The 14553-nt window shown below is 34.5% G+C and overlaps 1 protein-coding gene across 1 annotated transcript; it reads right to left on the reverse strand.

Moving 5' to 3' along the window:
• Nucleotides 1-6194: 6194 nt before the first annotated feature.
• On the reverse strand, nt 6195-11846 carry LOC132734663 (cyclin-dependent kinase 9-like; the record flags this gene model as incomplete). The annotated part of the gene is made up of 2 exons (XM_060721451.1): nt 6195-7240; nt 11756-11846. Coding segments are annotated over 2 exons (921 nt in total), but the record flags the coding sequence as incomplete, so codon positions are not given.
• Nucleotides 11847-14553: the final 2707 nt, after the last annotated feature.

The following is a 14553-nucleotide window of genomic DNA, read 5'->3' on the forward strand; positions in this document are numbered from 1 at the left end:
CCGTTAAACCCGTGGTTCCGCCTTAGGCACCGCCAACTGTTATATTGGAAAAATGTTCCCTTCGTTTAAGTTTTCTCTTTTCGACGCAAAATAATAATAATAATAATAATAATAATAATAATAATAAAACAAAAAAGCACGATTATTATTATGAGTGAGGTCTAAACTGATGTCAACATTGTATTTAGCATAATTTGAATCTCGTGACTTTTATAGTTTTATTGATATGAAATGATATAGAAAATGACATACAATAAAATATGTCTTTATATATCTTGCGACTCATGTTGTTCACCAAAACTATAACAACTAGAAATGTGTTCATTGGATACGGTTGCCCATTCCTTGGTATTGTCACAATTCCTGTAGAATTACTGGTTCGTATAAACATAGCTGTTGGAATGACCAAAGTCCAAATATGCTCTTTTTTTGCTAAACAAGGGCCATAACTCCGCTAACTCCGCTAATCTCTAATGAATTTGGGACAAATTACACCGTTGCGACGACAAATTATGTTAGAGAGTTTCATTGCTTTAGTAGTTAGGCTTTTTGGAGTTCCACTCTTTTATTCAGAGACCATAACTCAGCTGATCTTTAAATAAATTTGTGGCATAATTCTCAAGTGCTTAAAGTCACATCCTGACAACTTTTCTTAGAAAGTTTTATGTCTCTTACAGTTTCATGCGACACAAACCGGACCACGTATGGTCAGTGTGATAGAGGGTCGGCTATAAATTTGTCAGGAGTAGAAGGAACAGAATCATTGTCAATGATGTCTGGACCCTGACATGCTAAAGTAAATTATGTTCCGTCGAGCTGGGCCTTAACGTGGACAAAAAGAAGTCCAAGATAAATATCTTGGTACATTTTAACACCAAAATAGTTATTGTCCAGAACACTATAGTACAAGCTTATGGCTACTAAGGCAATGAATTCAAAGCATTTTGAATTAGTTTGTAAATCATTTGATGTATGTTTATTGTATGCTGCCGAAATTCGAGATTTAAACAGTGTTTAAAAATGGAGCGGGAGCACAGCCAGTATGTTGACACAAAATTATTTTTTTACTTTAAAGCGAGTTTGGAAGAATGCAGTTATATGCGTTTTTTGTGGATAATAGTGATGTTTATATAAAATACCTCCATTTTATGAAGTAATTTTCTCTTTTTTTCAAATGAAGGAAGTTTACTGTATTATAAAATCATTAAAACGATTCTTGACAAGTTATATGGGTCATATAAAAACGGTTGTTTGCAATATAACCCCGACTAGCGGCTTGTGTCTTTCCAAACCTATGAAAAGATTATTTCTTAAGAATAATGCTGTAAGTATTGTAGTGTATGCTTAATTAGGGTCCATCCGCCCGTAAGGGCGCAAAATGCAGATTTCGCTGCCGAGTTGATTTTAAAGCACAAAGTGGTGATAATTTACCTCCATGCAATTTCCACTGAGTATTAGCCAAAGATATGAATTTTTAGCCAAAAGTAGGTCACTGTATGGTGGTCAATGAGAACCTATATGTACAATAACCTGAGACAATATGAAAGGATAGCCCTGAAAGTGCTGTTGGTGCCAGCAAAAGGCCTGTTGTTCAAGCCGTCTAACCGTGATAAGGGCGCACGCACCCTAGCACACCATCCTCGTCGGCCCGAAGCCAACTTTGTAGGGCCACTCCCCTCGGCTTTAGTCAGGACATCGGCAGCTGGTCCGCAGTACGAGTTCCGATCTTTAAGCGCCGTCCCAAGTTTTCAAATCTTCTGCCGATGCCCTGTGTCTTCTCAACGACGTACACGTACCGAAGGGAAGAGAGAAGTGTAAGAATAATGCTTATGACGTCATAACACTTATGTACGGCTTACAATCCCGTCGTAATATTTACGAGATGCATTTCTTACTGTTCGTCCTCTGAACAAAGAGTGTAATCAAATGTGTTGACTGAAGCAGTCGTTTACAACAACAAACAATAATAGTAGAAATACCCGGTATTGTGGTGGTGGTATTCTGGATTACGACAGTAAGCCACATTGAATTCACCAGAGCACAGTTCAACCACCAAGCTGTCAGGCAGTTTACCAGTACTAGTTGCCTTCACTTTCGCAAGGAACTGAAACTTCTGTACATGCCAGAGCAGAGGTACACTGCGAATGACCGAAGAAAGGATCTCATGATCAATCACAACGAAAGTGACCTGCGCCGTCCGGGAATCAACCCGGGTCGCCCGATTCACAGTCCAACGCTCTACCTATTGAGCTTACCAGACGGCTTTAACCGGTATTGTTCCCTCTATAAATGCTTATATACCTTTATTTCCACAGTAAGGGATTAACATAATTATACAATACAGAGTGAAAATAACAGTTAAACATATATACAAATTTGCATAAATAAACGACATGGGTCGTTTGCATGGTAACATGCATACCATATTGGTTAAGTGCAAATCAAATGCAGCATGAAAATATAAAGTGAAAATAGCATAAACATAGACATCAAAAAAGTATTTATGTAATAATTATATCGAATAGGCATAGAAGACTACTGTGTATATGATTATTTACATTAAACAATTTTATATGATGATATATTTAAGGTGCTGGTACAGTTATCACTAATACCAGTCTAATAACATAATTATGACATTTTGAACGTATATTTAACATAGTACATTGTACTATTAAAACATGATCATTTTCTTTACGAGATTTGAAAACTTCGATGTGTATAAAAATGTTAATGAATATTCTTGTTTTTTAATGATAACAGACGTCTGCCTATACGTTTCTGAAACTTTAATAATTTCGCTATCACTTAATAATATTTCAAATGTATAAATAATAATATTTCAAATGTATAAACAATATTTCACGAAAAAATGTATATTCTATTACAATTTACAACAACATGTTTTATGACATCATAGCACAGTGTTCCGCAATCAAGACACATTGAAAAAATGTTTGTATTATTACATTTGCTTATCCGTAATTTGCTAATCTGAGCAGCTTGTTGAATTATTTGATCATTCACATAGAATTGACCTCTCTATGTTTATACAAACATAGAGAAAAATAGTTTGTAAAAAACGAAATCTATTAAAGTCATCATCTTTAACCATATGTAGGGTCCATTTTCTGTTTCAAAAATATTAATTTTATCAAATGCTATTTACGTTCGAAATTTGACCGAACAAAAATATGTATGACATGAAGATGTAACTTTTTAACATTTGAACAAACTTAAAAAAAAATACGACTAAGATATGTTTCCTTTAGCTTAAAAGTATATGACTAAAAGATGTTACTAACACACTTAAAATATGATGTTACGTTAAAGATTACCATAAATAAACGTTTATTGATGAACGTTGTCATGTCATGTCTTGTTTTTTTTTTCCTGTAGTTTTTTATGTAATGTATATCATAAAATAGTGAAAAACTGAATTCCTAAAGAACGCCCAAAACGACAAAATTGAACATGTTGCAGGCTCGGTTTGATTGAGCCTGTTTATGGACGGTACTGGGAAAAGTGCAACGTTATCGTCAACGCCCCCCCCCCCCCCCCCACACCACACACCCCAGCACCGGCTTCAGCAGAATTCAACATTTAGTCATGTAATGGTGAATTTTCAATTTAGAAACATCCGCAGATGTATTCATACGACGGTTATCATGGAACCTCAAATGTAACACGTTTGTGCCATTCCATGAAAAGCGACGTATGGTCCCCAATTCAAAATTGCTAGTGTCCTTAAAGGGCGGAACTAAATAAAATGGAATTTTGAAAAGGGATAAGAGGTTATGAAGCCTGCATATCACAGATAAGACGTCAATAGATAAATTTAAAAAGCAGGCAACATATCCTAAGGGTGATTATACATTATTCAAGTAGGAATACTGGAATCGCCAAAATTGAAAAACGCCAAAAAGAAACTAAAAGTACCACACAAAAATAATGTTGTGAATTATTCTAATGTGCTAAGCTATGATACCTCAAGTTCGAATATGCTGTAGTTTTTGTAAAGTGGACTGGTCTCCTTATTCACTGCGAAGTTTTTAACAACCAGTACGCATTTATAGCATGTTTTATCGTACTAACTTCAGAAAAATAGACATAGCAATTTAAATGCTGAGGAAACATTTCAAGTCCTGATTTGTAAATTAACGAGAAAATATCCAAAGGCAACATAGGTTCAGAGTGGTTCGTTATTCAGTCAGTACATATTTTGAAAATTTCCCTGAAAATAATTTATGGTTTTGTCCGGATTGAAAGATGGCCAAGTTTATTAAAGATATTTAGCATGGTAAAGATTAAGACTATATTTGCACGTATAATAATGGACACAAGCTGCATCCTTTTTATACTCGGGTCGAAATCTTTCATGTGAGGAAGCCATCCAGCTGGCTTACGGAAGGTCGGTGGTTCTACCCAGGTGCCCGCTCGTGCCTGAAATAATGCCCGGAGGGGCACCTGGGGTCTTCCTCCACCAATAAAGCGGGAAAGAAATCGACGAAAAATCTCGGCGGGACGCTCTAGGATGGCCTGACTCGAGTGTACAGTCGCCCATATGGGCTTTCCGGCGGCGACCTTAAATAAACGCATTAAAAAAAATCCTTTTTACACACTGTGTGCTCGCTCAAATGGTAGAAGCCGATTTTCTGTAACCATCTACATATCCCATTTCGATTAAAATGGCACAATTAAAGTTGACAGCTTTGAACTGAAATTGGCTAATCTGAATCCCCTAAACAAGGAACATTATTTAAACTGTATGTCGAATATTGCCATGTAATATAAATTTCAAGCATTTATTAATTATAAATAAGATAAATGAAACAAAAAAACGAGATCAATTATGTTGCTTTTATTTCCAAATAATTCACAAGACATTAAAATTACATACAAGATTGTTTAAAATTGATTTATATTGATTAAAGCTTAAGTTGACACAGTTGATAATGTGTAAATGCTGAAACAAACTATAATGTAATATACTCAGCTTCCCTCGCTGTAGAAGTTAAACATTTTTAATCCTGCAAAACTCGGCAGCTCTTCATATATACATATCTCTATACCATAAATGTATACAACTAAAATAAAACATAAAAACATTAAAATGTCAGAGAAATGGTTTTATCTTTTACAATATTAATACAGAAACAAGCTTATTTGTAAAATTGATATCCCTCGCCACATGTTACAAATCAGTTGCTTGAAGCTTCTTAATATAATGTGATATATTAAGTTAAAATGAGACAAAGTCCATAAAACTAGGCAATGTATCATAGTAAATCATAGTTCATCCTAACATTAAAGTATCATTATAACATTGTGTTATGCCAGCTACATATTTATAATGTTACTAATGTTTTTAGAACTACAATTATAGGATTCATTTGGATGAAGAATGCAAATATTTGCTAAAATAATAAGGACCTGAAACCAATTTTGTCCTGGAAGGATTTGGATATTTTTTTCTGCAATGCAAACTCTGAAAGATTTTAGGAAAATTTTCATGAAATCAAAAAGATCCTAAAATCTTAAACACTTCAGTTACATTATAGTTACACATACATCTTAAGAAACTTGTTTATAATATAGATATTATTGTTGAAATAATGACTATTTCTAATTTATTAAATGCCATAACATAATAGAATACTAATACACTTGGACTAAATGTTGTTTCAATTATTTTCTTATTACAATACTCATTCATGTCAAGATCTCATTCCTCCAGATGAGCCAAAATATTTCAAGAAAATCCATATTGAGAAAAAAGTACTTAAATTTTAAGAAAGGTAAAAACATTCAAGATCCAAGTTCAATTTTTACATGTTATGTGCAGTTTAAGACTGCTTTTGCAGTATCTTATCACCATATTTCTACTGCCTTACTAACGCAATAAGGGCTTTTTTTGCATATCTTTTTGGTAATTTTCTTGGATTGTAATATGTAAATTACTTTATTTGTTCACCTCACAATATTTTACTTTTAAATACATTTCAAAAATTTTCATGAATATTAACATGAATCTGGAGGCATGCTGCTTTAAAATCTAGCATATAAGTATTGTAATAGGATAATTTTCCAATAATAAGATGCCTATCGGTATTTTAAAGTTATAAATGACCATCCCTGAATACCAGTATAATTTCCTTATTATTATTTCCTTAATTAAAACACACATTTTTTAATGTAACTAAAAAACTCATGGGTATTTTGATTGAATTTGGTGGGTCACATTTCCCTTCTCCAATACAAATTACAATGTACACATTCATGCATTGTTTCATTAAAACTGAACCAACCAATTTCCAAGACTGGTGTTAGGATGACACAATTTCAATATCTCACTTCCAATTCTTCGATCATGTATATTTATATTATGTTAGTTCTAAAAGTCACTCAACCTAGAAAACTCTCTCAAAGTGTTGATCCATGTTGGGTGCTGGTCTTGGCTGTTGCGGGACAGCTGGTCTATATTGAAGCTTTCTTGGTGGAGCTAGGTACTCAAACATTGATGTTGAATGCTGTGACAACATTCTACTGAGATCTTGTGGTGGGGGTTCCTCCCAAAAGAAATCATGATTGAGGGCAGTGTCTGAGTCTATACGCCTGGCAGGGTCCAGACATAATAGTCTGTCCAGCAGATCTAACGCATACTGATCCTTTACATATGGCTTCAACCTTTCTTTTACCTTCCTTTTATGACCATCAGGTATTTCTAATTTAGAATACAGTTCAAGTTTATCACACCCTGGCCACACCTCTGGCTTGATAGAGCCGCAAAGCTGACTGATAAGTTGTAACTGATGTTGCTCCGTCTTTCCTTGCATTATAGGCGACCTTGTCCACATCTCTGCCAGTATACATCCCGCACCCCATATATCTATTGGTGGACCATAATTCCTCTCTCCAAGTAACAGTTCTGGCGGTCGATACCACAAAGTCACTACCCTGTTAGTATATTTTGTTATATGGCTCAGAGCCCTTGCTAGTCCGAAGTCGGCCATCTTAAGAACACCTTGTTTTGTGATTAGAATATTGGCAGCTTTCATATCTCTGTGGAGAATTTTGTTGGTATGTATATAATATAAACCATTTAGAAGTTGCTGCATGACTTTTTTAATCTCTCCTAGATTAAACTTCACATTGGCATTACTTAGGAGGCCCGCCAGGTCATGTTCACAGAACTCAAATATCAGGTAGAATGTACTCTTGTAACGGTTATAAGGTGTGGCTGAAATTAAACAAGAAAATATTAAAGGTACATGTGATAACAGTGAAAGGCCATCCAGAAAACTAGAAATGTGTCATCATGCCACGGATGCCCCCGCATGCAGCCAAAATTTCAGATGGTGCATTAACTATTTTTTTCATTTTAAGTTCAAAGCCCTTAAAACTTTTCAATGTTAACACAAACCATTTTCATACAATGTTCAAGGCACTGAAATTATTCAGTCTTAACCTTTTAAAAATAGCATATTGCATATTTGTAGCCAAAATTATAAATGGCTAAAGTATGAGGGCTGAAACTGAAAGTTCAAAATTTTTCCAACATTCAGGAAATATAAGTTTGTCTAAAATCATTGAACCACGACCAAATTCAAACATAAACTGCTTATTCCTAAGATGTATCTATATTATTTTCAAAGTGAAAGGGACATAACTCTGCCAAAAAATCATCAAACCATGACCAAATTCCAACTTGACCTGCCCATTCCTTTGACATATCCATATGTCAAATTTAAGTTGAATATGTAACACTGTTGGGTAGATAATGAACAGAAACTGTAAATTTAATATTATTTTCAAAGTGAAAGGGGCATTACTCTGCCAAAAATCATTGAACCATGACCAAATTTGAAGTTGACCTGCCCATTCCTTTGACGCATCCATATGTCAAGTTTGAGTTGAATGTGTTGTACCTTTGGGGAGATAATGAACGGAAAATGAAAATTTCATATTGTTTTGAAAGAAAAAGGGGCATAACTCTGCCAAAAATCATCGAACCATGACCAAATTCAAACTTGACCTGTATTTTCTCATGACATATCCATATGTCAAGTTTGAGTTGAATGTGTTGTACCGTTGGGGAGATAATGAACGGAAACTGAAAATTTCATATTATTTTCAAAGTAAAAGGGGCATAACTCTGCCAAAAATCATCGAACCATGACCAAATTCAAACTTGACCTGTATTTTCTCATGACATATCCATATGTCAAGTTTGAGTTGAATGTGTTGTACCGTTAAGGAGATAATGAACGGAAACTGAAATTTCATATTATTTTCAAAGTAAAAGGGGCATGACTCTGCCAAAAATCATTGAACCATGACCAAATTCGAACTTGACCTGTATTTTCTCATGACATATCCATATGTCAAATTTGAGTTGAATGTGTGCAACCGTTCGTAAGATAATGAGCGGAAACTGATGATGACGGAATGACAGAATGACGGAAGGACGGAATGACGGAACAGGGTAACACTATATGCCCCGGCCATTACATGGCGGGGGCATAAAAATGTGTCAAAGACAGAAAAGGCCAGGTACATTTGTATATGCTGTAATGTTACAAAAAATGGTTAGAAAATTTAACTAGTCAGTAAACAGGAAGTGGATGAGCAACAGACCTGAAATCGAATCCCACGGTATGGGACCATGTGTTAATGCTGTATGCTAAATATCAAGAGGCTGTGAAAAGCAGTTGCTGAGAAAACTGTTACGAAAATTTCCTACCATTCACCATTAATGTTGAAAATTTAAGCAAGTCGGTAAACAGGAATAGGTTGAGCAACAGACATGAAATTGAATCCTACAGTATGGGACCATGTGTTAATGCTGTATGCCAAATATCATGAGGCTGTGATAAGTAGTTGCTGAGGAAACTGTTACGAAAATTTCCTACCATGCACCATTAACCTTTTCCCTTATATAAGCATGTTTCGACGGCTTTTTGCCCCCCTCCCCTTTTTTGAGGCCTCAAACAGTGAAAAAATGCCCTATTTAGGCCCCAAACACTGTTTTCCGTTTGAGAAATGTTGTTAAAAAAAGTGACCACTTTTTCGGCGCCGTCCCCCATCCAAGTATTACATCAGGGGGTTGCCAGAAGGGGGATGTCCCCCTCATCGCCAAGAAAATTTTGGACATGTGAAAATGGCCTCGGGTCGATCTTAGAGTAACTAGTCAACATTTGTGCCAAGTTTCATTAGTATTGAAGCATTTTTCATAGTTTCATAGCAGTTTGAACTTGTTACAGGAGGCTTTTCAATGAAAACGGTGTAGGACAAAAGCCCTCCCGGACAAAAGCCCACCCGTCCAAAAAAGACAAGGCAGACAAGGCCCTCCCGTGAAAATGACAGGGCGGACAAAAGCCCTCCTGTAATAAGTGCTAAAATATGTAAGTGCATATACACGTAACTATGAAAGGATTACTCCAATGTGAGAGTTATAAATGATGAAAAAAATAGTTTAAATTGACTAGAATTAAAAGTCCAAGACAATTACAATGTGTCTTGTAATGAGTCAATTACTTTTAAAAGTGACTTTAAGGATATTTATGTTAAAAGACACTTCGTTAAACATTTCAGAAAGTATATTCTGAGTGAAAAGTGGTTCTAGCTCATACACATACTTAGGCCAATTAAAAAAAAACAACAACACATATATATGTTACATTTTAATATGTTGAGTGCATTAAAAAACACTGGCATTTAACATACACATGTATTTTTGTTAAGGGAGGGCTTTTGTCCGCCTTGTTAATTTCACGGGAGGGCTTTTGTCCGCCTTGTTAATTTCACGGGAGGGCTTTTGTCCGCCCTGTCATTTTTACGGGAGGACTTTTGTCCGCCTTGTCATTTTGGACGGGAGGGCTTTTGTCCGGGAGGGCTTTTGTCCGTTTCCCTTTTTCGCAATATGCTCATGGGGTAAAAGGTTAATGTTGAAAATTTAACTAAGTTTGTAAACAAGAAGTGGATGAACGACAGACCTGAAATTGAATCCCACAGTATGGGGACAATAGGCTGCAATAAGAAGTTGCTGAGAAAACTGTTACTGTATGGAACCACGTGTTGATACTGTATACCAAATATCAAGATGCTGTGTTAAGTAGTTGCTGAGAAAACTGTTACGAAAATATTTTCACCGCCTGCCCGCCCATCCCCCCGCCACCCGACTGTCACCATTTTATAACCAGGGTTTGCACTTGTGCAACCCAGCCAAAAATGAAACATTAGAAAAAGTATTTTTAATTTTGTAAATAATATATTCAGTTTCAGCATAAATGGAAAGATATTTTATGCAAAATTCATAATAAATTGCCATGAGTGTGTATTTGCCATAATATGATGACATAATTATGATGATAGGTGCATGTGACCTACTTTTAGATTTATTATCATAAATGATAGCAGAGTTTGAGCACATGGTAAAATGTGAAAACTCTGAATTGTTTTGTTAACTACCTTATTACTGATTTGTAACTTAAATAATATATTAAATGTTAAATTTGATCAAATCAAAGCTATTCTATGTTTTAGTGATTATAATACTGCCTGTTTGTAATGTCACTTTTCATTAGATAATCGTGACGTTTATTTAGTTTTATATACACGATCGCTGTCAATTTATAAAGAAATCTCTTTTTTTTTCTCTAAAAAGGAAGTTTGCAGTATTATAAATTCGTTATAAATATTCCTGAAAGGTTATATGGCCGAATATAAACGGTTGTTTGCAATATAACCCTCGCCTGGTGGCTCGGGTTATATTTACAAACAACCATTTACCGGGTATATAGGGCCATATAACCTGTCAAAAATCTGTATAACTAATAATATATCTAGAAAGACAAACAAATTTAATTTCTATCATTATTTGTTTATATATTATACATGTAAGTGCACATTACTACAGGAAATGTGTTAACTATTATAATAATCTTGGTCTTGTGAAAGTAGAACATTAGTGCACTCTAGTACTAAATTCTTGTGCAAGGTAGAGCTGCCATTGATTCAGTGCAAAGCATATCAACGATATATCGATACCAGATAACAAATATCACCCATACACAGATTGTCAATAATTTCCTATAATTACTTGTCTGTCATTCACTTTCATACCTTTTTAAATTATTTCAGTTAAAAACATATTCTGTTCAGCGTCTTTTTTTTTTATAAAAGCCCATTGCATGATTCAGACAATTCTATTTTTGTCCTGATTGCTGTGAAATATTTCCACTATATAACAACAGCATAATGTTAGACATGGACATCTGCTTCTATGTATGTTTTGGGTGAATTTTTCATAATTTCTAGACATTTTATTGATTAGTCAAACTTATCAATTTTTTGAAATGTAAATTTATTATTAATTGACAGAAAAATATCAATGATACATCTTTACTGTTTCTATCCATGACAGCTCTAGTGCAAGTTCTAAGTTACTGGTTCTAAGAGCCAAAATCTAAAAATAATAATTCTCTCCTAAATGGTTGATCTTGACAGAAAACTTAAATTCCCTCTATGTAAAGAATCACCCATACAATAGAACTGCTAATGGGCAGCACAAAAAAAATGAGATTAAGAAAATTAAAAAATCCACAAATAAATGGTAATGACCTCATTTCTGATTGGGACTTTTCTTCATCATAGCTTGTTATCAATGTTCAAGATACTACATATATTTTACTATCAATTCACAATACATTTGTTTGTATTACTTAAATTATCAATTAAGATCACTATACTTTACCTTTTGTTCTGCAGATTTCAATTAAATTGACAACATTTTCATTTTTCAACAACTGTAGTATCTTAATCTCTCTCAATGCTGTGATAGGAAACTGAAATTGAAAACATAAAAAACAAGATTGCATTTGAGAAAAATGCTATGCCACCGCATGGTTCAAATTTCATACCTGTACATCAAAGGACAAGAAAGTAGGTCACATCATCAAAATCTAGGTCAAAAGTTTAATTTTTACAACTAAAATGTGCACATGGTGAAAATGTTCTTGCTGTACATCAAAAAAGGACAAGAAAGTAGGTCACTGTCCCCTTGGGCCAAGGCATAATTTTGACCCAAGGGTTTAATAACAATCTTGATACAGGTCCCACAAACAACATTTCAAGTCAAATATCTAAGCTATAGCTTTCTCCCATTCAGAAAACAGTTGTTTTATTTTCTTGTTTTTACTATGTGTACATAATGAGAATCACTGCCCCGGGCAGGGCAATTTTTTGACATTAACAACTTTTTGGTGAGAGACCTATAGATGATATTAATATATCAAACATCAAAGCTCTATGCCTTTAACCTTCAGACAAAATTTTTTTTTTCACTATATGTACATAATGAAAATCAATGACCCCCGGGCGAACCAATTTTGACCCAGGGCTATAATTTGAACAATCTTGCTAGAGGTTCACTACACAATGTTTCATGCAAAAAATATTCTTAACTCTATCCTTTGTAAATTTAAGCAGATGACTTTTTAAGTTTTTTTACTATAACATATAAGATAAACCTATGGCCCCCAGGGGCGGAGCTAATTTGACACAAGAGGCAAAATTTGAACAACTTTGGTAGAGTACCTTTAGATGATTATTTTTTAACAAATTTAAAGCTTCTAAGCCTTGTTCCTTCAGACAATAAGATTTTTTTTTATTTTTTACTATATTTATATATTGAAAATCAATGACCCCCAGGGCGGGGCATTTTGACCCAGGGCTATAATTTGAACAATCTTGCTAGAGGTTTACAAACACAATGTTTCATGCAAAATATCTAACCTCTAAGCATTTGTCAATTGCTAAAGAATTTTTTTAAAAGGTTTTTACTATATACATATAGGAAAACCAATGACCCCTGGGGCGGGCCGATTTTGACCCCAGGGGTTTAATTTGAACAATCTGGGTAGAGGTCTACCAGACAATGCCTTATGCAAATATCTAAGCTCTCAGGCCTTTTGGGGGGCTTTACAAGAAGGTGTTTTAAGTTTAAACTATATGTACAATAGCAAAATCATGACCCGGGGCGGGGCCCCGATTTTGACCCAAGGCTATAATTTGAACAATCCTTGCTAGAGGTTCTACCAGATGATGCCTTATGCAAAATATCTCTAAGCTCTAGGCCTTTTTGGGGTTTTTTAACAAGAAGGTATTTTAAGTTTTTACTATATGTACATAGTGAAAATCATGAACCCCCGGGGCAGGGCCATTTTGACCCCAGGGCTATAATTTGAACAATCTTGTTAGATGGTCTACCAGACAATGCCTTATTGCAAAATATCTAAGCTCTTGGGGCCTTTTTTTGGATCTTTACAAGAAGAATTTTTTAAAATTTATTCTTATAATTCCTTTTGGTTGCCATGGCAACCAGATTTCTGCATGGAATAAATTCTTTGAACAACTTTGAAAGCCCTTCACCAAGGAACAATCCTGCCAAGTTTGGTTGAAATTGGACTAGTAGTTTTTCACAAGAAGATTTTTTAAGTTCACTATATAATCTATATAACACACACACAAACACACACATGAATCACATGAAACACAGGTGAATCGCTATATGCCACCGCATCGCATTGCTGCGGTGGCATAAAAAGAAATTTATTAAGGAATTAATACAAGTTGAGGCTAACCAACCATAATGATCAACAGAATTTTAGGTGATCAGATAAGTAAAGTTTCCTAAATAAATTTGGTGAAGTTTCCTGAATTTCGAAAATTTCAGCTGAAAGGTGCTCACTGAGGGGGTGAATTTCTATTTCAAAATAAAGCTGTTGTATGTTTTGTCCAACTCCATTGAAGACGTGGCTACAAAGAATATACAATGTAGTTGTCTGTTGAAAGATGGGACAAAAAACATTATGTTCACTATCAATATTCCAATTCTTTACTATTTAAGAATGCCAAAATATAGCCAGGGCAGTCTGAAGTCGGTACTGCTGGTAGCTAATTTTTTATTCTGATATTAAAATCCTTTAATCTTGAACTTGAAATGAAAAATTTTATATTGAAAGCGGGGCAAATCTCTTACAGGAATTCTGCAGGTTAAGGTCTCCGGATTCAAGTTACTTTTCATTAAAAGTTTGAGAATGTATTTAAAAGTATAATATTGTGAAGTAACTAAATTGAAACAATTTTTACACATTATCAGTGGCACTTACAACCCACATAAATTATCAAAAGGAGATCAAAACATGCAAAAATAGCCGTTACTGCGTTAGTAACGCAGTAGAAATATAGTCATAAATACTGAAAAATCAGTCATTAATCGCATATAACTGTTAATTATTACTTGAATGTTGAATATTTTTACTTTTCCTAAAATCTTAGTACAATGTACATTTTTCTCAAGTTTGATTATATTGAAATATTTTGACTCATCTGGAAGCATGTAGCTTTAAGGTTTAAATTCACTACACAAAACTACAAACAGCTGTTAGTTTAACTAAACTTGAAACAATGTAATCAAGTAATTGGTACGCCCAACCAGACAATGAGAACTAGGAATGTCCCTGTGATCTTTCAACATTTGGGCAACTTTAC

Source organism: Ruditapes philippinarum, unplaced genomic scaffold (assembly GCF_026571515.1).
Source record: "Ruditapes philippinarum isolate M1 unplaced genomic scaffold, ASM2657151v2 ctg5582_1_1_1_1, whole genome shotgun sequence".
NCBI classification, from domain to species: domain Eukaryota; kingdom Metazoa; phylum Mollusca; class Bivalvia; order Venerida; family Veneridae; genus Ruditapes; species Ruditapes philippinarum.